Source organism: Apiospora phragmitis, assembly GCF_038363925.1.
Source record: "Apiospora phragmitis strain CBS 135458 chromosome Unknown utg000014l:1.0-1827420.0:1.0-1829600.0, whole genome shotgun sequence".
NCBI lineage: Eukaryota > Fungi > Ascomycota > Sordariomycetes > Amphisphaeriales > Apiosporaceae > Apiospora > Apiospora phragmitis.
The window spans coordinates 1,598,371-1,618,680 of record NW_027117414.1 but is presented as its reverse complement, the minus strand read 5'-3'; the positions used below and the strand labels follow the sequence as shown (position 1 = coordinate 1,618,680).

Below are 20,310 nucleotides of genomic sequence, written 5' to 3'. Positions count from 1 at the left end.
TGAGGAATAGGATTGGTCTGCTCTCGCTGATTAAGTTGCGGCTCTCGTATGAGTAAGCTACATGACGTGACCACTATATGCCAATGAACGCTGGCTACCAATAGATGCCGTGCTGGTATTGAAGCGACTCTCCAAGGACGAAGAAGCCGCCGCCTACCACACCGGCTTCTGCTAGCTCAAGGGCTTTGCCCCTCTCCAACTGTCCTCGTGGCCTAATAGGGGCCGGTGTGGCGGGCGGTGACGGCTTTTTCGTCGAAGAAGAGGTGATACTGCCGCCGCCGCCGTCGCTATGCGCTATTCCCTTCGGCTTTTTGCCTGTGGTGTTGCCCTTCCTCTCGGAGCTGCTCGCCCCCTTGGACTCGTCTTCCGCCTCATCGACTTCGGGGCCGAAAAAGCGGTAGAACATATCCTGGGCCACTTTGGCAGATGCTAAAGGATAGTGGATCCTTAAGTCGACGCGCCCCGGTCTTATGAGCGCGTCGTCGAGCGCGTCCGGTCGGTTGGTCGTCATGATCACCAGACGGCCCTTATCGGAAGACACACCGTCTAGGACGTTCAAGACGACGTCGAGCGAAGGCGGCTCGACTAATCTAGCCATAGCAGGTTCCTTGGGGGCCGTGTTTCCAAAACCACCGCGTTTAATCTCGTCATTGGACATCATCGACAGGTCCGGATCCGGATCCAGGTCCCGATTTGCCAGCCCGGCGGCGTCGATATCCTCGAGTAGGAGAATGCCTGGTTTCTTTATATCGCTAAATAGCTTAGTAATGGCCTCTTGGCTCCCGTGCAGGGTCTTCAAGCTGACGATGTAGATGGCTAGCCCGAAGACGCCCGCGACTAGCTGAGCCAACGATGACTTGCCGTATCCCGGGGCTCCTAGTAAGAACCACGTTAGTGAGGAAATAGTGGTAGCAGCCTGCGTCTTAGTTGAGATAAGCGCTCTGGTAGTATATGTCTCCCCAGCTAGCGGCGATTAAGCGATAACACATACTATGGTAAAAATGACCACGCCGATAAGGCACGCCCTTTCGTAAATAAAAGGGCTTTTCAAGAAGGAATGCCTTGATGTCGTTAAGCACGGTTTCGATAACGTTACCGTCCATATTAATAGTGTCGAGTCGCCGCGGTCGCGGCCTCTGCGAAGTCTTCTTCCATACTAGGCGGCCCTTGTCGACGATCTCGGTCATGTAGATCTCGAGATGCTTTCCCGCCATCCTCTCCGTGTATACGGCCTGCATGTGGTGAAGCATGGGGACCAGGACCCTGGCATCGGGCCCAAAGGTGTAGAGCTTCATAGTGTAGTAGCTCGTATCGTCGTGGCGTACCCAAAACTGGTAGGGCTCTTTACAGAACGTGCGGTCCATGTACACCAGCGTTTTCTTTCCCGTCGTAGGATGCCGGAAGACGAACCATTTAGAGCCGGGCGCGGGAACATAGTTCAGCTTAGGCGGGTTGGTGCCGAAGTACGGAAAGCCGTTCACCATGGTGTAATCGCTCCGCTCGTCGTCTGAGGATCCATAGTTTTTGCTCCTCCTCGCTAGGACCAGCGACCGAGAGCCGTTATTCCGGAAGTAGTCCATGACGGCGTCGTAGGTCGCATGCCGTCCCTCCACCTGGACGGAGCACATGAACCACGTCCTGAGCAGTCGGAACGGTCGGGCCCACTTGACAAACATGACCAGGCCCATGGCAAGGGCCAGCCGGAACGTGAGTATGCCGTCATCTTCGAGGCCGGCGGCGTGGAACAGAAGTTAGACAAGCGCGCCCCCGGGCACCAGTGAGGCAAACGGGGGCAGATGGCCTGTCAGCGGGGATGCCGCCGTGGATTCCCTTGGCGTCGTCTGGGGCGATTGGGGTTTGCCCGAACAGTTGGTAGCCGTAAACTCGTCCATGGTGATGGGGGCTGGCTGATATAGTTGCGCTACGGAGATTTACAAGCCTCGAGCTAAATGTGACCGGTTGGTTAGTTGGCTGCCTAGGAAGGAGTAGGAGGAAGTGAAGAAGAAGAAACGACGGAGGAGGAACAAGCAAACCCTGAGATAGGATAAGAGTAAGAAGGAGAATAGTAGAACCTCGGGCCTATTTATCTACATAGGATACTGTCTTCACCCCTTCCACGCTTTGGCGAGGGTTTAGGGATTCACGCGTACGCAGGCAGCAACCAGAATCCATCCTACCTGCCAAAATATGTCGACCAATTAAAAGGATTTAGCTATGTTATTCAACGGTAAGTCACAGACGGGTCTTGAGCTACCGAGACGTCGCGTGGTGGCAACCAAGAAGGGTTGCGGTGGATATTATGTTCTCGGAAGCTCTTGCAGTTACGCCATAAAGACGACACCTTCCTCGAAGTCTTTACAGGACTCGAGTACGATCAGCAGCCATTAACGGGGATTTGAGTAGTGTGCTAAACGTAAATCTTTGTGAGTTTGCCAGCGATTATATAGAAATTGTATGTAGTGGTGATTTCTTGGCCAAGATTTAGGACCTGGCCCGTTCGGGGAGTGGCCTGTCCCGTTATGTAGTTGTTGGGGTTAGCTGGCGCGGCGCGTCGTGTATCCGTGCCCTACGACGGTCGTGGGAGCCCTTCGGGTCATGGTTAGCCAAGATACGACCGAAGAGATATCTAGCTATATCCAGTAACTTTGCGCCACTCCATTAATGTTTAATAAGGCAGGAAGGAAGCTGACTAGTATTCGCATCGCAATTTGGGCTACAACTGGTACATAGCTCTTTACTAGTATACAAATTGATTCATGGTGGACCATTGCTATGTTAGATAGGTTCAAAGAGCTGGAGTAGGTAATAGAGAGCCGGATGAGGCGGGGAGAGGCGTTCTCAAGCTGGCCCGTGCGGCTTAACGTTAATAACCAGGACTGGCTGCCCTTTACGCTGCCATTCTGTATAATCATATCTTTTTCACACGATTACGCCTACGTCCCATGCGTCACGGATCTCAGCGTACAGGTATCAAGCCTTAAAACGTTAGCTACTTCCCAAAATATGGACACTACAAACGAACCAAAACGAGTCTTCGTCTCTGTCTCGCCTAAAAGTTCTTATTACTTTAAGGCCTGGACCTCTCCCGGTACGATCGTATCGACAGCGGTTAATCTCTTATAAAAAAATAGCCTGATCACTCTAACTAAACCTCCCGTACCTCGTATTCTTATCTAAGAAAAATAAAACCGCATCCATATTATCTTCGACGTTTTTAATAAAAGTTATAACCCGGAAACAGCTTACCTTATAAAGCTAAACGATTTAAATATTCTTAAAATCTATTTTAACGCTTAAGGCGGGGTTAATACCGAACGTATAGCTATTATAAAAAATAAACTACAAGCCGAAATTAATAAATAACTTCGGGAAATCTATAATTAAACGGGCGTCAGTAACTAGCCGCCCTTTATCGTCGACCACTCTAATAGCTATATACTAACTAATCCACATCCCTATACTCTTACTAAAAATATAAAGGCATAATATATCCGTTAAGAATCCTACACCACCTTATTATTTAGTATTCCTACTTTTCGGGCGCCGTTCCTTAAAATAAATATTTTTATTCCGAGGTTAAATAGCTATAAGTTATATACTTCCTATTTCGATTAATATTTATAATTAACTTTATAATATACGTTTAATAGTTTCTTTAATTATATTTATTTTCTTTTATAATTAAGATTACTTAATTATAAGCGTTATAACGTTTAACTTTTTAATAATAAATAATAAGTTTTATAAAGATTTTATTAATTATTTATATACGATTATAAATATATTTAATTACTTTTTTATATAATAACTTAACGAGAAAAATAAATATACGTATTTAATATAAAACGCCTATTCTTTATTTATATTAAATATCCGTATATTAATAATTAAAGAATAACTATTTAATTAATAATATATTATAAATAATTAAATAAATTAATTAAATAGGTTTAACTTTTTATAACTATTTAAAACTATTAATAATTAATTTATACGTTTAAATTATATATTACTTAATTATATAATAAGTATAGTAAAAGTAAAAAATCTAGCGGTACTATAACTACGGGGACTTAATTTCCTCTAATACTTTATTTTTCTTCCTTTACTGTTTCCCCTCATCCCCAGCCGGCAACCCCGTTACCGAGGCCAGATAATAAGATATATATCTTTACATAGCTAAAAACGATAAGCTTAATTTCGTATATAAGTTAAGGGTACGCGAAAGTACTATACGATATAGTTCTATAAACTTAGGCACAATTACTGCCTATTTTATGCGACCGTTTCGGTGCGAGTAGGTAGCTTTAGTGTTCAATACCTAGATTCGACAGCCGCGCTATAAAGAATAGTTTTATGAGTAATAGCGTGTAGGGTTTTCGGAAGAAGCGCGAAGTGCGGCACTTGCCCTAGGGGGTGGATGCGTGCTTAGACCTGGTTCAGTCTTAGGATACAGGAATAAAGCGGCGGCGAGGCCGGGGCGAGGCCGGAATCATTTGAGATCGCGTTTTGTTGAGGCTTTCAGGAATGATGGAACACACCTAGGGCTAGGATCTTTGTGACGCTATCGTGTCGGCCTTTGTCATTGGTAGGGTATTTTAGGTGGATATTTCCATAAATCAGTTTCGAGCCGCCCAGCAGCTCAGGTATACGAGATTTATTTCAATCCAAGTTGCTGGTACGATAAGTAGAGTTATTCAGCCTTTCATTGAGGTGAAATCTCGTCGTCAGTGTCCATTTTGCCCCTGCTCAGCAGTCTACTGCGGCTTCCTAAAGCTATCAAAATCGTGTGTCCAGATTGATAAGGAACCCATCTAATGTCATCATATTGTAGCGTCCCTGCTCATCGTCGCCGATAGGCACCGGCTCTGGCTCGTTCGCAAGACGTCTTGTAAAGCCATGTGACAACAACAGACCCAGTATCATCGCCAGTTTGATGGTACGGAGCTGGTTATCAGGTAATCCACCAGCTTCGCGACTAAAGTTTTCCCAGAAAATGGCCTGTAGGCTGTCGAAATCTCTATAACGCATCCAACCGTCGCGTAGATGAAGTTTTCCGGTGATAGATTGCAAAGAATGCAAGTTAAGCCCGAATGGAGCTACTTCAGCTTCCGCCCAATCAATCACACCAACGATGTGACAGGTCTTTTCGTCCACTATGATGTTACAGGAACTGAAATCTTAATGCAGAAGAACCATAGATAGAGACAGAATGTCGTTCATTGAGTCGATACAGGTCTGGATGCTTGGCAGAAATCGCGACGGGAGTGCAGTCTGTAGCAGCCGTAGGTCTCTGTTATAGGTATTTGCTAAACTGCTGCGGAAGTCGAAGCTGACTGGCTAAGGAGATTTCCAGGACAAAGCTAAAAAGCTACAAACAGTAAACATCGCAAAGTCGGTAATTGCTAAAATGGAAACATACTGTGCAATATCTTCGATGAGGTTCTTACGCCACGAAATATTATCCGGCGAGTCTTCTGGAAAGCCATATACGCGGATGAAATCGACATGCGTTATTCCACGCATACGTTTCATCAGGTGACGCAGAGCGGCTCCTCCCCCCCCCTCCAACAACTCCCTCAAAGGATACCATCGGTGCAAGTGGACCGTACACCTGTGTCGCTAACATAACGACGTCAAGCTTGAGCGCCAGGGATTTGAGGCGAAACTGGACGACATATTCTAGTTCAGGGCCAGCGTAGACGGTGTAGCTGCAAGCGCCCTGGACCTCGACAGCGGCAACACTCCCGCCGGCAAGCTCTTTTGCTCGGGCGTCACAAGTGGCACGGATTACTGCTGTTTTCTTAAAAAAGGCCCCAACCTCTGAATCGAAGGAGTACTCCGAGTACGTCATCGTCACGAAATGACCAATCGAGTTTTGGAATAACTGAGACTGCGTATGCGGTGGTGTGTGGGCCAATGGACTTTTTGTAGGATGTATTGAGGGTGAAGAAGATGATCGGCAAATTGAGAGAACCAAATGCGAGAAAGGTTTGGGGTACGACTCTTTTGGCACCCACCACCGTCACCTTGGAGCAGGAACCTCGAGCCCGATTGTGCAAGTGGGACAAGTATTGCAAGGTCTTCGTCCCTTTTGGTGTACTATTTTTAGCATCAGGCCCCCTACAGTGGGGTGCGACAAAACTTAAGCACTCCACCGCACAGACCAAGACCAACTCGAGAACTCATCCAGCCTCGTCCAGTTTTCTGTCTTGTCGACGTACGCCAACTTCACACAGGACATTGCCTTCAACCACCTCCCGCCACTGCCACGAACAATGCCCGTCATGGTTCTTGGGAACCTAGTCTCTTACCACTTCATGTCTCAGAACACGCGCAGAGGCCCCTAGGTAACGAACACTACCCCTACACCAGATCGAGGCACATCCACGTGAACCCAGCTGCTCCTTGTTGCAGTGCTCCTGGCTACTCTTCTTTCGAGCTTCTTAAGCCGACCGATACTCAAGCCCCGTTTTGGTAACCACTCATATACGCTAGGCATGCTAGACGTTACTACCTGCGAGCCATGAGAAATCCGCCGCGCCCCAAGTACTTCATGCTTCCAGCAGCATATCGGCCCTTAAAGGGCTAGCTGGCTTCCGACGCGCAGCCTACCCAACCATTCCATCCACCAACTGAACGAGCTGCAACCCAAGCGGGCGGCCACCAAGAATACTAGTCAGAGCTTATACGTGGAGGTAGAAATGCCAGGGTCAAGAGGTTAAGTTCGGATTGCGACGTAACAATCAAAGATAGTCGACGACATACGGCGGGGTTAGGGAGCGCCCTGTACCTGGATCCATCAGTGTCTTAGCTTCCACGTTTTTTCCCACGTTTACCCTTTAATACCTTAATATAAAAAAACTAATTGCACTCCTCCTTTCGACGATCCACGATACTACTATTAATATCTACCAAGTCCTTGACGAAGCACCTCTGGATAGGTACTTTTGAATAGCACGTAAAGAAAATATTGGCAACTGCCACGCCAATCATAAAACATGAGTGGTGCAAACGATGAGCTGCTAAAGGGAGATCTATAAGGCATCCGATCCGTCAGACTGGCCTCAGGTTCTACAAGGGAAGTCGCTGGCTAGATAAGGCAGCGGCCCGGTATGACTACGTCACCTTTCACGGTTTTTACAAATCTAGCCGGCAGGATGGAACGTTGCCCTGAGATGCCATCTAGCTTACCAAACGGCGAGTACTCACAAACAAAAGAGCGGTCCCGCCCCTAGTGGATTCGAGCAGTTACAAACAGACTTCACGAAGTTGGCGATGCGGTATCTAAAAACAACCGAGAGTAATTGCGATCACTTAGCATTGAAGCTTCTTATTTAATTATTCAGTACAGTAAGTCTTATTTAAGGATTCTCGAGTTTACGTGCCTGCTCCCACTATTATAATATAGGACCTAATTTATGGTCCATCGTAATCGCGTTTCTAGTATTAAGTAAGTCTTTCTTTCCCCTTTCTTATGATCGGCCTCATTCATTAACCGTAATATCGTATCACAGTCGGCCGCATGCATAACATATAACGTCAACGCCCCTGTGTTACTAAATTATTAGCCTGGGGCTCACTCTCTACTATAGCTATATTAAATAAACGGTCACGACAAAAGAAGAGTAAACAGGACAGGCCAGCCATATTCCTACTTTTTAAAATTAACCGATAATAACCTTCTCCTCGCGCTTTCAGTCTCATTACAGTTAGCACACCTCTACAAGTACACTTCACGCCGAATTTAATATCTTTTTCATCTCTCTTTTCCCTAACTATACATGCGGTAATATATTCCTCCTACGATGCCACGCTGCGAGCCGTACAACCGTTTCTTCAAAGATAATCAGGCCTAGAAATAGCACGTAAAAAACTCGCCCATTAGATCGCACGCTTTAACCGAGTACCAAAGCTGTGATCGGATATTTATCAGCGAGGATACCCTCTAAAAACACCTTAAAGACTTACTAATCCATTTTTATAAGCAGAGAAAGAAAAGCGTAAAATATCGTAGCCCGCGAGTCCGCGTTATTTATTATGAGTTGTTAACGTTCTTATAGTTCTCCTCGTTACACTAAAATATTTTAAACGAGACACCAGAGCTTTTCCCTTCGCTATAGTTTAATAAAAATAATAAGGAGCCGGAACAAGAATATAAAACGCACGTTATAGCTAAGTTCGTTTACGACCACTATAATTATTCGCTTTACGTATAAAATAATAAAAGGGTTATTATCGTAATCCGAGGCTACTATAATAACCAGTACGACGCTATCGTGTATAAACAGCGGTGTAAAAAGTGTAACGGCCTCGGCAAAATAGAGCTACATAAGAGATTATACATTAAACGAGTTGTATACCGACTTAAAAAGTAAGCTGGTATCGATATAGAACCGCCGATATACTCGTCGAAGATAACGGATCCGTATCGCGAAAACCTATGCGAAGGATATAAATAGGGGTATTATAAGTAGGAATAAAGCAACTTTAAACGCGTATATTATTAAGAATAGAGGTAGAATTACTAGCTAACCACGACGAATATATTATATTTCTGGCTTTAATTTCTAGTATTTAGTAACGAGGGCTAGTACCGTAATAGGCTATTATAGCTTATTTTTAAATATTTTTTAATACAAAGAATATTATAATATAATGCTTATTTTTATTTATAAATATAGCTAATGTTATATTATAACCGGTCGCCGCTATAGATATTATTATTTATAAACATTGTAAGCGTGTTTTACTTAAGAAAATAATTTTTATTAATTCATAATTATAAAAAATAGTGGAATCCTTTTATACAGATTAGCCGACTAATATTATCCTTTGCCCTAATCTACGAGCCGAGGAGTAGCCTGCTTCAACTTCGCAGCGTTTAATAGATCCGTTTCCCGTCCTATTTAACCTTAAAGCGGTATTATCGGAAGTTCTAAGTAACACCTCTGCGTAAACAGCACTATTATTTAATAACCTATCCGTATGGATGTGTTTAGCTTATAGTAGGTAGCTCTATTATATCTTCTCAACGTCAGCCCTCAAATATGGAGCTGACGGACCATACAAGTGATCAATGACACGAACGAACATCATGGCGGTGTGCAATGTCCCTTTCGCGCTCGGGATGTCGGAGGTGGAGGGGATAGGGAAAGGGATAACTAAAGAAAGAGGGACGGGCTGGGAATGAATAAGGGGTGGGGAAAGGATACTCGCACGAGCCTATTCCTAACGCGGAACTCGAGGACGTCAAAAGAAGATGGCCCCTTTACTAACTTCCCCAATTCTGTCGTTGGCGGCAAGGGTGATAGAACAGGCCAAGGTGTTGGTCTCATGCTCGGCCGGTAGTTGGTATAAATCGTAGTTGAGATAAAGACTAGCCGAGCCTTGTTAGTTCGAGCCTTTGAGGAAGCTCGTCCAGATGGTTTGATGTGACCGAGTCGGGTTCCGAGTCGGAGCTGGTCTCGACGTCGGTTTGCTTGGGCAAATGCATCGTGCCGGGATTTCGGGCAATGAGCGTCGTCGCTGGCGGGGAAGCCATCATGTGGAGCTGCCGAAAGAGAATGCGACAAACTTATAGGCGTAGGGGAGGTTGAAATGCGATCGCGCCGGATGCTGAAGTGGTGGACGTATCGATGGAATCGTACGCACTTATCAGGTTCTGCTTAGGGTATATTTACTTACTAAACATAAGTTCAGCACCAGGCACGCATTGTGATTATCGGGATAAGGCTGACCAAGTTACGGGATCTGCATACCATACCAATTAAGTCGTTTTTCCTATATTTAAAGCTAGGGGCGTGCGGCAATATAATTAGTAGATACATATAAAGCTTTATTTACTATTATAACGTTTAAATAATAATGGCTATTTCGTAAGCTCTACTAATAAGCGGGCCTAAGCGGGTCTTCCCTATCCCACCACGTTATTTTCCTATTCTTACCCTTCCGAAATAATAATAAGATATCCGACGCTAATTAATTTATCGATAAGGCGTTATATAAAAAAAGTTAAACAGTTTAGAAATCTTATCTAAAGAATTTCAACCGCCTTAAGTATAACCAAACTAGTTAGAAATAAATACCCATACGGTAAGACTAAAAAAAAGAAGCTTGGACAGGTACGTATATAAAGTACTATGTCGTTCGATTTTTAACAGTAATAATAGTCTCCCGTATATACTAAATAGAACTACCCTTTACTTAGTTCGCTAACAAAGCTTTAAGCCTCCTCGGAAACGGCTTTAAATATTATATCGCTATCGATAACCACGGTATAGCCGTCAATATCTTTTCCTTAGAATCGTTCCCATTGCCTATCCCAGGCTACCCATATTAGCATGTAACCGTGCCGAAGCTGGAATACCGCTAATAGGATGCCGTAGTTATCCTTTGACGGAGCTAACCCTATCGATAAATACTATACATATTATGAGCAACCAGCATAATATAGCAATACACTATAGCATGGTTCACCACGAGATAGAGGCACAACAAGGTTTAGCAAGGCCTTATGTGCCCCATACCGTGAACGCATGTTTAGAAGGGATGATTTATTATATACTTAAACATTAAGAACCTATATATAGGATATGGTAAAGACCCGGTAAATAGATACGAAAACTAAGGCTTTGAGCCCCCCGCCATTCCAGGACCTATTAATTTGACCAACTGCTTACATATATAATTCTTCGACGCGGTCTAAATTATTGAACTAATACGAGTCACTCTAACTGAACAACCGGACTCTATAAGGTTTATTAATTCGAGTAATCTAAGTTAATTAACGTATAGTAAATCATTATACCTATAATACTATAAATTATAATAACTATAACGCATAATAGTAAGTTACAGGTATATAAAGTAGTTCGATACTAATACTCTTAAAGGTATATAGAATATTCCGGAACGAGCTTTACGACAGGTCTTCGAATATCGACAGGTGAACCGAGGAGCTGTGCATTGCCTTGAGTATCACCTGATATATGAGGCAACGCCAGGCTTTCGAATGCCAGTTTTCTCCCCAACCAAAGCGCTTCTAGCTTTTCTATAAGACCAGGATCGGATGTATTTTCTTTGTTTCTATAATGATATATTCTTCTCAGAGTCGTTCTTATGCTACTACAAGCTAGGTCCAGGTCCAGCCGAAAAGGCTCGGTGGCTTACGGAATATAGTGTGCAAAAAATTAAATTGATCTAGCGACCCACTAATGGTCGAGTTAAAGGGAAAGGAATAGTAAAATCCCATCGCTGGTCGTCCTCGTGAAGTCGGAGGCGATCGCGGACCTAGCTATCCTCGCTGAGTCTCCGATCAGGGAAAGCATGTCTGGTGGTAAATACTCAAGCAAGGATCAGCGAGGCAGATTCAAAGCCACGCACACATCGGCAGCCGCCTGGATGTAGACAGTCAACCTCGTCCCTGCTCAGAAAGACCAACGTGCCAAGCTAGGCTACCAGTTGTAGACTAGCATCCAGCTCAAAACAGAAAAAGTGGTCGTTGACGTAGTAGTACACAGCTATCGATGACGCACTAGCCTTCTCCAAATCTGAAATTTGTAGAACAGTATCAGCCCTAGCCGAAGCCCGGTCATTGCTTTGCAGATACGTAGCAGAATGCTGAAGTAGTGTCATGCGAAAGCGTCTGGTGTTGAAATCCAAAGACCGAACGATACATGAAAAGCAACCAGAGGAAACATTGCAGTCGTCCGCAGGCGAGCTACGTTAGCCGCGGAGCTCGGAGGCATAGCTTCATGACTGCAGAGGGAAGTACTCTTGGGATTGTAGAATTGCATCCCCTGTCGTTTATTATGAAGCTCGTAAGGGGACCGCTTGCCAACCGGGCCATGAGGACAGTTTGCCCCCCTTGGTCCCAGCAAATATCCGAAGTTAGCATGTTCTCCTGAATCTAGGACCACCAAGCCAACAAGTCGCAGCTCACCGTCCTATACCTCTCCTGAGTAACTCAACTCATTAGCCCTGGCCGGAAGACACACCCCATCCAGGCAGGTGCAACAACGACGCGTCTTTGGCCATTGCTTGGACTTCCACCTGTTCTCAGGGGCTATGGGGCCCGTTCGGATGTAAGGAGGTCAAGGTTGCAAGGTTGCATCACGGCCAACGAGGAAGCAAGGACGACCCATGCCCTGGTATCCTCTTCTCAAGTGGCCAACTGTACGATCCAGGATGTCCTCGGCATGACGGCACACACAACCGGTTTCGAGTCAAGGATAAATCCTTCGCGTCGCGTAGGTTTCCCGGCTCAGGTTGGACGGTCGAAGGAGACGATTCGGCGTATAGGAGGTCTGAGGGTTTGAGACGAAGGGATCGGGACGTCTCGGGTGCTGTTTATAGATGTGCGGACTGCGTACGGGTCTGGCGCTTTAGAGCGCGACTTCCATCTTAAGTCTCGAATTTGCACAAGTCGCCAGCGTCAAGCACTACCACACCAAGTCTATCTGCGTTAGCTCCTGCAGTAGACAAACGGAGGGTGGACCGGCGTTGGACCAAAATGCAGAAGCATATGGAATCATCTGGATGCTTGTGTGTACAGAATGAATAAGCGTCGTCGGTGGCCGGCCGACCGCTCTGCTAGCTCTGTTCGATGGCGGCTTGGAAGCTCGCATAGGCAAGAAAGCTCAATTAGGCCTTCGCCTCGAAGAAGGTTCGTCTTGGGTTGTCGTGAACGAAGTCGTGTAGCTCGTAGGTATCGAATGAGGGGCTGGTGATGCACGGTGCTATCGAATGTGGCGAGGTGATCAACGAGGATCCAGCCAACCTTTCTCGGCGCTGCGACTGTCGAGGCGCATGTCTTAAGAACCTTGAGTAGAGTATCGTCAGAGAGTGCGCGACGGAATCAGGCGATCGTTCTCTCTGGCCGCGAGAAATCCCGGGTTTTCCACTTCTCATCTACCATCGAGGTGAAACTACTCGCCCTTGGATACTTCGGCTGCTCTCGCCTCCAGCAGTATACGGGATCCTCACCGATGAACGTCCAATGTGCAAGCCATGCCAGACCTGCGAGCGCATCGACATTGCAGACAAGCAGTTGAGCAAAAGTGGGACACACGAATCGAGGTAGATATCGTCATGAATCCAGGCAGGTGTAGGACAGGATGTGCAGTAGAATCAGGTCGGTGCCACCCTAGGGTTGCTGTATTGCCGGTCACATATCTGGTAACTGTCTATTGTGGCACTGTGACGGTCGATCGAGGCAGCGGGGATAAGTTCACCCTTTGTGACTCGTCTCGAGCGACATCCTCCTGAGAGAGGAGTTGTGGCCTCCCACGTCCAGAGGAAGATACGCCATAATCTTGGGCGTTGAAGCGTCTTTTGATACCGTATACGAGGCTTGGTTTGATGCCTTCTTCGTCGGCGATTTGACGGGCCTTTTTACCAGCGGAAAATGCAGTAAATACGCGATTCCTCGTTCTAGGTGTAGTATGTTCTTTGAACGGTTTAACTGTTGTTTTAGGCCACGGCGCCATATCGAAAGTAATAGGATGGATGTTGTATACTGGCAGGTTGGAGTGTTGCGGCGGTGAGGGGTAAAAATTGGCGTTATTTTCGCCCCCCCCACTGTAAGCACATCTTGGTGGCGGTATCCATGGAGAAGCCCACAAGCCTTGTTACACGAAAAGAACAAGCTAAGGACTATTGGTCCGGCGGGCGACAGGGTTCTGTTCGATGTGACTGGCCATCGACGAGAACTAGTTGGAGAAGCCGGGTAGTGGCGTGATGAAAGCCAGCCGAGTGCCTATATCGACCCCCTGAAGTATAATGGTATATTACGATACCCGCTCCATCTAAGGCCTGGGCATGAACTCGGACTACAAGCCCGGAAGCACTCCCGAGCTACCCGGTGAATTGTCTTCAATATTGGGCGAGGAAGTAATAAAAGCAAAGAATCCTTCCCTTCGGATCAAGTACCCCAAGCGCGACACATCTGACTCGAAGCGAATGCTCACGTGCTAAGGCTGCAATAGATACTTGGACAAATATGCGGGAATGCATAAGATTTATATCAGTGGCAGTGGTCTTTTGTGGATGCTAAATAGAACTACTTCGTACACACTTTACCAACACAGCTCCTAGCCCCTTCGGCAACGGCCGCAAACATTTCGTTACGCTCAACTACCATAACATTACCATCAAGGTCGTATCCTCGAAACTGGTCCTTTTGTTCGTCCAGAGCCATATTAAATGGCAACTCATAGCCATTGGGACGAACCTTGAATGATGCGTTTGACGGGGATGTGAAGAAGTTATCCCCTTTCTTAATATCGTAGCTTAAGACACGCCTCCACTGACCTGGTTTTCCATATCGGTGAGAAAGAGGCGTGTAATTGTCGGAGTGCCACTCAACTGCCTCGACCGAGAACTTGAAAGTCGAGCCTGCCTTTCGCTTCGAGGGGCCTGATCGTGACCTGGTCTTTCTTCTTTTATGCCGTCGTAGCTGGCTCGGTGTCTCAAGAGCGAGTGCGCCCCTTTTTCCTTAGCTCTTGAGGATCCTTGTTGTCAATTGTCCCCTGTTCAAGGTGACCTAGATCGGAGTCGTTGCCAGAAGGTGGGTATGGGACGACCTCCTGAGCCACATCTTCGCAGCTTGGCTCTACCGGAAATCTGCGTGCACTGCCGCTGCCGAAAAGGTCTAAAGACCAGTTGGTGATGTCCGAGGAGTCCTTATGAACGTTTCCGGGGCAAAACGGCAAGCTATGCAAGTTCAAAGGTAAATCGATAGAACTGGAAGGTCTCTTCTCGGATTCGAGAAGCCAATCATCAAAATCCGTGGTACCAACGGGCCAGCCATTGGAGTCGAACGGTGCTTCAGGCCAGAAATCGAGGTCGAGTGATGCTTGAGGCCAGCAGTCGGCATCTAGCAACTCCTTTGACCATCGATTCAAGTCGAAAGATGATTCATTGATAGTGGATATAAATTCAGTCGTATAAGAAGTGCTGGCAGGAGTTCGCTCACAGCTCTTATCATGAGCATAGATTAGATTGACCCCGTCATCAGTCTGGGTGAGATATTCGAGGACGGACGCCTCGAAATCATCGAGAGATTCGTAGAAGCATCCTATCGGATCGGTGAATGACGATTCCATAGTTCGTAATAGTGCAAAGAAGTATGTGTTGGAAGAGAAGATGAAGTGGTGTAGGAGGAGAGGAGCAAGTAAAGGGAGGAGTCCGAGTATATATACTTGTAGCCTGCATCTGTCTGTTCCGGGCATGAGGCGCGACCCTCTGGAGGGTTCCTCGAGGCAACTGGTTCCATCACAAGTCAAAGCCACGAACTTCTGCTTGCAGCCAACTCAGATACTAATGATAGCCAAAAGTTGAAGGAGACCCATGGTACTCCATATCATTGGAGGCCGCCTTGCCCGGCTACTGAACACCAACGAAGCTGATAAAAGGGGTACTCGGCTAGCTTCGCAGCCGACTGCGCTTAGGGGCTAGCCGCCCAGGACACAACAGCACGCCAATCAAGTCTTCAAGATTTATCGAAGCTTTCTTAGGGCCGGCTCATATCCTTCGGCAGGAAGTTGTCGTCGCGGCTATCGTAGCCCGTCTCATGTGGTGATCCAGGGGCAGTATATTGCGTTCGCTATCATGTATGAACTGCCACCATGCCAGCCCCCAACATGGGACCCTGGAAGAAGCACAGAACATAGCCTCTGATGTCTGTCTTCGCGATGGCCACTGGGCTCGGTAAGGGGCTTTGGCCGTTGGCGCGAGGAGCGCATCTCGGGACAACATCCGTTCTGGGCTTTGTCGTATTCACCGTTGGCTAGGTCGTCGTACCTTAGAGGCCCCTTATACAGTTGCGAGGCCAGAAAGCCTGAGACTCGAGCTGCTTAAGGAACGCCTATAAAAGCACCAAGTCCCCGTTGCTTGCTTCTCGAACTTTTATCCTTATCCTCGTCACTTTCCTTCCGAGAATACACTTATCACCAGTAGAAATTGTCACTGAGATTCCCTCCCTCGCCATCGGTCGACATAAGACCACCGCTCTAGTTGTTAAGGCATCGCCCTAGTCATTATAATCATCACGGGACTTCTCCTCCATCGAGCGATTCTATTTTATCCCTTTTGGTGCGCCATATTTGACTTACCATTCGGCTCATTCGGCTTCTTTGTCTTCTGTGTCTTCTCTCTCGTTTTGTTGATATCTGGACCTCGACCCCCGCAGCCCTCGCTCCCTCAGGGAGCATGCCTCCCAGACCGCCGTGGCGGTTGCGGTTCCAATTTCCAAGCCAAGTCAGTATTTCGAGTGAGCAGGTTCTCACTGATCTTATCGCCAACACATATCTGATATTCACTTAGTTTTGACGCAGCCGTCCAGTCTACCGTTCTAGAGGAAGACCGGAACACCGACCAGCTTACGACGTCTGGATATATCATATTCGAAGAGGCATTTGATGACTCTGGCATGCAGTCCAGAAACACGTGAGTCCCCCGAACGAGTCCTTCTGTAATGTAGCCGTCTTTTCTAATACATCTCTGATATCCTCTTAGCCGCATGACATTTGTTACGATATATTACACCGATGCGAAATATTTCAAAGAGGCTAAGTCGGAGCTCAAAGATGTGGATCAAATTGCAACAATCGTACCGGTTAGAGTAACATCTGCTGAGTTGGGTGCTCTACGTCTACGCTTAAGCGAAGCGGCTGTGTCGAGGCGCGCGATGCATAGATATAATTGCTATCGTGAAGGTGCTGCGCTTTACGGTTATTACCGGTAGGTTGAGAAACTGGGATTTCAGTCATTAGTTATCATTACCGAAGGTTGAAAAGATTCTGGGGGCAGGAGCATACAAAATGTTTAGTCGTTAAACTACCATTTAATAAGTCGTACAAAATGGACGATACCAATATCGTAATCTCTGTCCGACATTGTTCAGAAGGCGACTTCGATATACTGTAATAAAATTCTTCGTTCTTGTTGGAACAGCAGGAACTGAGGCTGTCCATACTACTCCAAAAGGGGTGCCACGTGCCTGCGCGCACGAACCCCTTTTCTGCCTCATAAAGAGGGGTATGCGATACCCCTCGCAGCTGGCACAATAGATAGACATGAACAAAAAGAATACAGCAATATAACCCCGATTGAACCCGGAACCCAACCTGTACGTACGTACGGAAAGCCCATTCAACAGTTCTATTATTTTATTAGCTGGAACGCTAAAGGTGGTGCGCAGGATGATGCAGGTGGCGATCCTAGGCTGGCTAGGGGGCTTAGTTGCCTTTTCCTAGAACGACTTACACCATTAGAAGCTGCATGGGCTGATGGCGACTTTGCCATGCGGAACATTAGTGTCGACAGTACAAACCGTTTAAAGCTTTTCCGACTTCGGATTAGCTATTAATAGTTCCCACCCAGATTACGCAAATGACACTATAAGGGATCATTTTGACCTAGCGACTTGCTTGCACTACATTCTTTCTAGAGTTGATCTATTTACCGTTGCATGGCTTGTCGCAACCAGACGTATCGCAGAATGGGGCCTAGGCCTGGAGCCTGGAGCCTGGACGTGCTAGCTGCCCTATGAAACAATGGCGTAGCGTTTAATAGGTGGCAATTCTTATGAGCCCTACATACCAATGGGGTCTAATGATATCCATTCGAACAGCGACACGCTAAGAGAAAACAATTGGCTCCCTACGGCTCTTAGTATCTGCCTGGATCTGCCTATGGCGCCGCAGGTCCCAGGCCCTAAGCATTGTAGCTAAGCCTGCCCCTCTTTACCCGGTGATTCACGAGGCAATCTACATACTCGCCGATTGAGGAGACGACCTCACTTCCATCATGAAGACTGCATGGCACGGCTTGGGTATTCAAGACCCCAATCACTTGTCCCGCAGCATGAACGCTGCTTGGGATGCCAACAGACACTCTCATAGCGGCCAAGTCCCTGCAGACGGTGTGCTGAATATCGAGTCCACCAAGTCCCTAACCTAATTCAACTAACGCTAAGACCTCTAGGACCCCCAGTCCAAGAGTGCACTCCAGCTCGCCTTGTGTGCGAACCCTGAATTACATAATGGGTACGGGGCTTCGGATGCCTGTTCACATCTTCAAGGACCTAATCACTTCCATTCTATAGAGCCTTTAGATCAGTCTGACAAGCTGGATGCCCTCTGAGTGGGCGGCGGAGGACGGCGGGGCACTGCCGCCGATTTGCCCTATTAGGTTAGAATCCCACTATATTTTCTCGAGTTGCTTCCGGCAAGCTAAGAGGATGCGTTTCCGGCCTCTGTTCCCCAGCAATTCCTGTATTCATTTAGCTTTACTTCGTGGGCAGAGAAACAGCCATATTCCGATGCAAGCGTGGTACAGTGTACTATGTACCTCGCTTCCAAGAAACTGCCCGGCCACCCAAGTTCAGTTTTAGGAGCCGTATTCTGAGGCATGCCTGGAATACCCTTGTCGATATGTCTTTGCCAAGAGATTGACAAGCCCATTAAGTCCAGGTGGAGAAGCCACATTCAGATGCATTCATTATCTACCCTTGTCAGTGCTCTTTTGCCAAGGCCTTGGCAAACCACAACCCACAACACAATACCAGGGTATAGAAGCCAGAATCAGATGCATTCGTAATTCATCCTTGTCCATGGTCTTTTGCCAAGAGCTTAGCAAATCATAATCCGCAACCTGGTTCCAGAGTATAGGAGCCATATTCAGATGCGTTTATCCTCTACCCTTGTCAATAGTCTTTTGCTCAGAGCTTGGCATGTCGTAGTCCACCTAATGCATTCATCAAAATAAAGCTTGTACTAGATGTACTACAGTATACACACACACGCCCTTCTACTAAGCCGGGGCTAATCCCTAAAGGGTAACTATTATTTGTAAAATTCTACGAACTTTTCTCAAGCTCCTGTCAGTATTCCTTGAGGCCCTTACCTAGACGTGCATTCCAATCTCGTTATTAAACCGTGCTTACGCTACAGTATCCAACATCCGTGTACTGGAAAACAACGCGGTTGATTAGTGGCAAGTCAGCTCGGAGTTACATAGTGTTTCCAAGTCTTGAGCGTTCTATTCTAGGCGGCTAAAGCAAGATCTGCTGGGTTAGTATATATAAATACAGAGATGTTTAACTCAATACTGTAATACTGTACCGTAATAACGAATTCAAACCAACCGGTAACACCTACCTTCTTCCCCTACTCTTTCCCGAAGCCGGTCTGTTGCTATGGCATATCGAATGGTCGCCCGGACGGCTTCCAGGCCTGGCTTCTACTTGTCGTTATCTTTCTTCCCTTCACTTTCAAGGTACTGCAATAAGAGAAGTTCTCTCTTCCTGTCTCGGTGCACTGTAGCAGCTCTGTGCGCTGAGGTGGCCATCTGGTGATCGGAATAGAAGTTGCTCGACTGTTTCCTTTGCACATACACATGCGCATTCTGCTGACGGGCCCGGAAAACCCACTCCTTTCGGGGAGCCACCCGGTCAACCGTGGCGATGCCATGACCCCGTACGCCTTATGCTCCATTCGGAGACCTTCCTACAGGAGTGCAGCAGCCCCTGCCAAAAGGCTGCAACGGTACCGCCCCGTATCCCGACACTTATACTTGCCTATATAGCCCTCTGTTAAATAGATCCTTCTTTCCTTGGTCTCGTTAAGAGAGAACCGGCAATTCTTTAGCCTGCCAACCTGTTTATTGTCCTTTACCCTTAAGCGGTTTCTTTATTACCTCTTCTTGCGCCTATATACACTAATATCTGGTCATTCCTTACCCTATTAACAACCCTCTAGGTTTATAGAATAAGAGGTTGAGCTTAGAGTCTCTTGCACCGCTAATATGGAATACCAAATGCCTACCTTGACCTATAAACCTAACAGATACGATTCTACTATCAACCTCGAATTTGAATACACGCCTCCACTACATTACGATAACCTACTCTTAACCAACCCTATACCGTGGCCGGGCCTAAACGAACGGCCTATAGATTTGAATAAATACGATCATGTATCGGAAGCTTCACTGCCGCTATCTTCGTTCCCCGTCGCGTCGGCCAACCCTCAGTCGTTACAACAGTATCCCCTTCCGGACCATCTACCGGACCTATTGATGCCTTCACCCCCGATACACGTACCCTCGTTCAACTTTCTGGGTGAATGTGATATCTGGTCTCCGTGGGAAAACACGTCGGAGGGCCGTTATAGTCTTCTCTGGTACCTCGATATAGCCAGGACGATGGCGGCGGGTAACATACACCCGAACCTCAACAGCGACAGCAGCATCCCCAAAGACCCTCACAATCAAGTCTCAGGCCTGGAGACGAAATCGACGCTCACT

The 20,310-nt window shown here is 46.8% G+C and overlaps 3 protein-coding genes across 3 annotated transcripts; all 3 read right to left on the bottom strand.

Annotated features, from left to right (window-relative positions):
- Positions 1 to 94: 94 nt before the first annotated feature.
- PG994_015125 (uncharacterized protein) lies at positions 95 to 1,688 on the bottom strand (the record flags this gene model as incomplete). The annotated part of the gene is made up of 2 exons (XM_066866534.1): positions 95 to 873; positions 992 to 1,688. 2 exons carry the CDS (start codon positions 1,686 to 1,688, stop codon positions 95 to 97), a joined length of 1,476 nt encoding a protein of 491 aa, XP_066708210.1.
- Positions 1,689 to 4,779: 3,091 nt separating this feature from the next.
- PG994_015124 (uncharacterized protein) lies at positions 4,780 to 5,854 on the bottom strand (the record flags this gene model as incomplete). Its single annotated transcript, XM_066866533.1, is given in 4 exon segments — positions 4,780 to 5,173; positions 5,210 to 5,340; positions 5,380 to 5,614; positions 5,628 to 5,854. 4 exon segments carry the CDS (start codon positions 5,852 to 5,854, stop codon positions 4,780 to 4,782), a joined length of 987 nt encoding a protein of 328 aa, XP_066708209.1.
- Positions 5,855 to 14,471: 8,617 nt separating this feature from the next.
- Positions 14,472 to 15,107, bottom strand: PG994_015123 (uncharacterized protein; the record flags this gene model as incomplete). Its single annotated transcript, XM_066866532.1, has 1 exon — positions 14,472 to 15,107. The coding sequence occupies one exon, from the start codon at positions 15,105 to 15,107 to the stop codon at positions 14,472 to 14,474; it is 636 nt and encodes a 211-aa protein (XP_066708208.1).
- Positions 15,108 to 20,310: the final 5,203 nt, after the last annotated feature.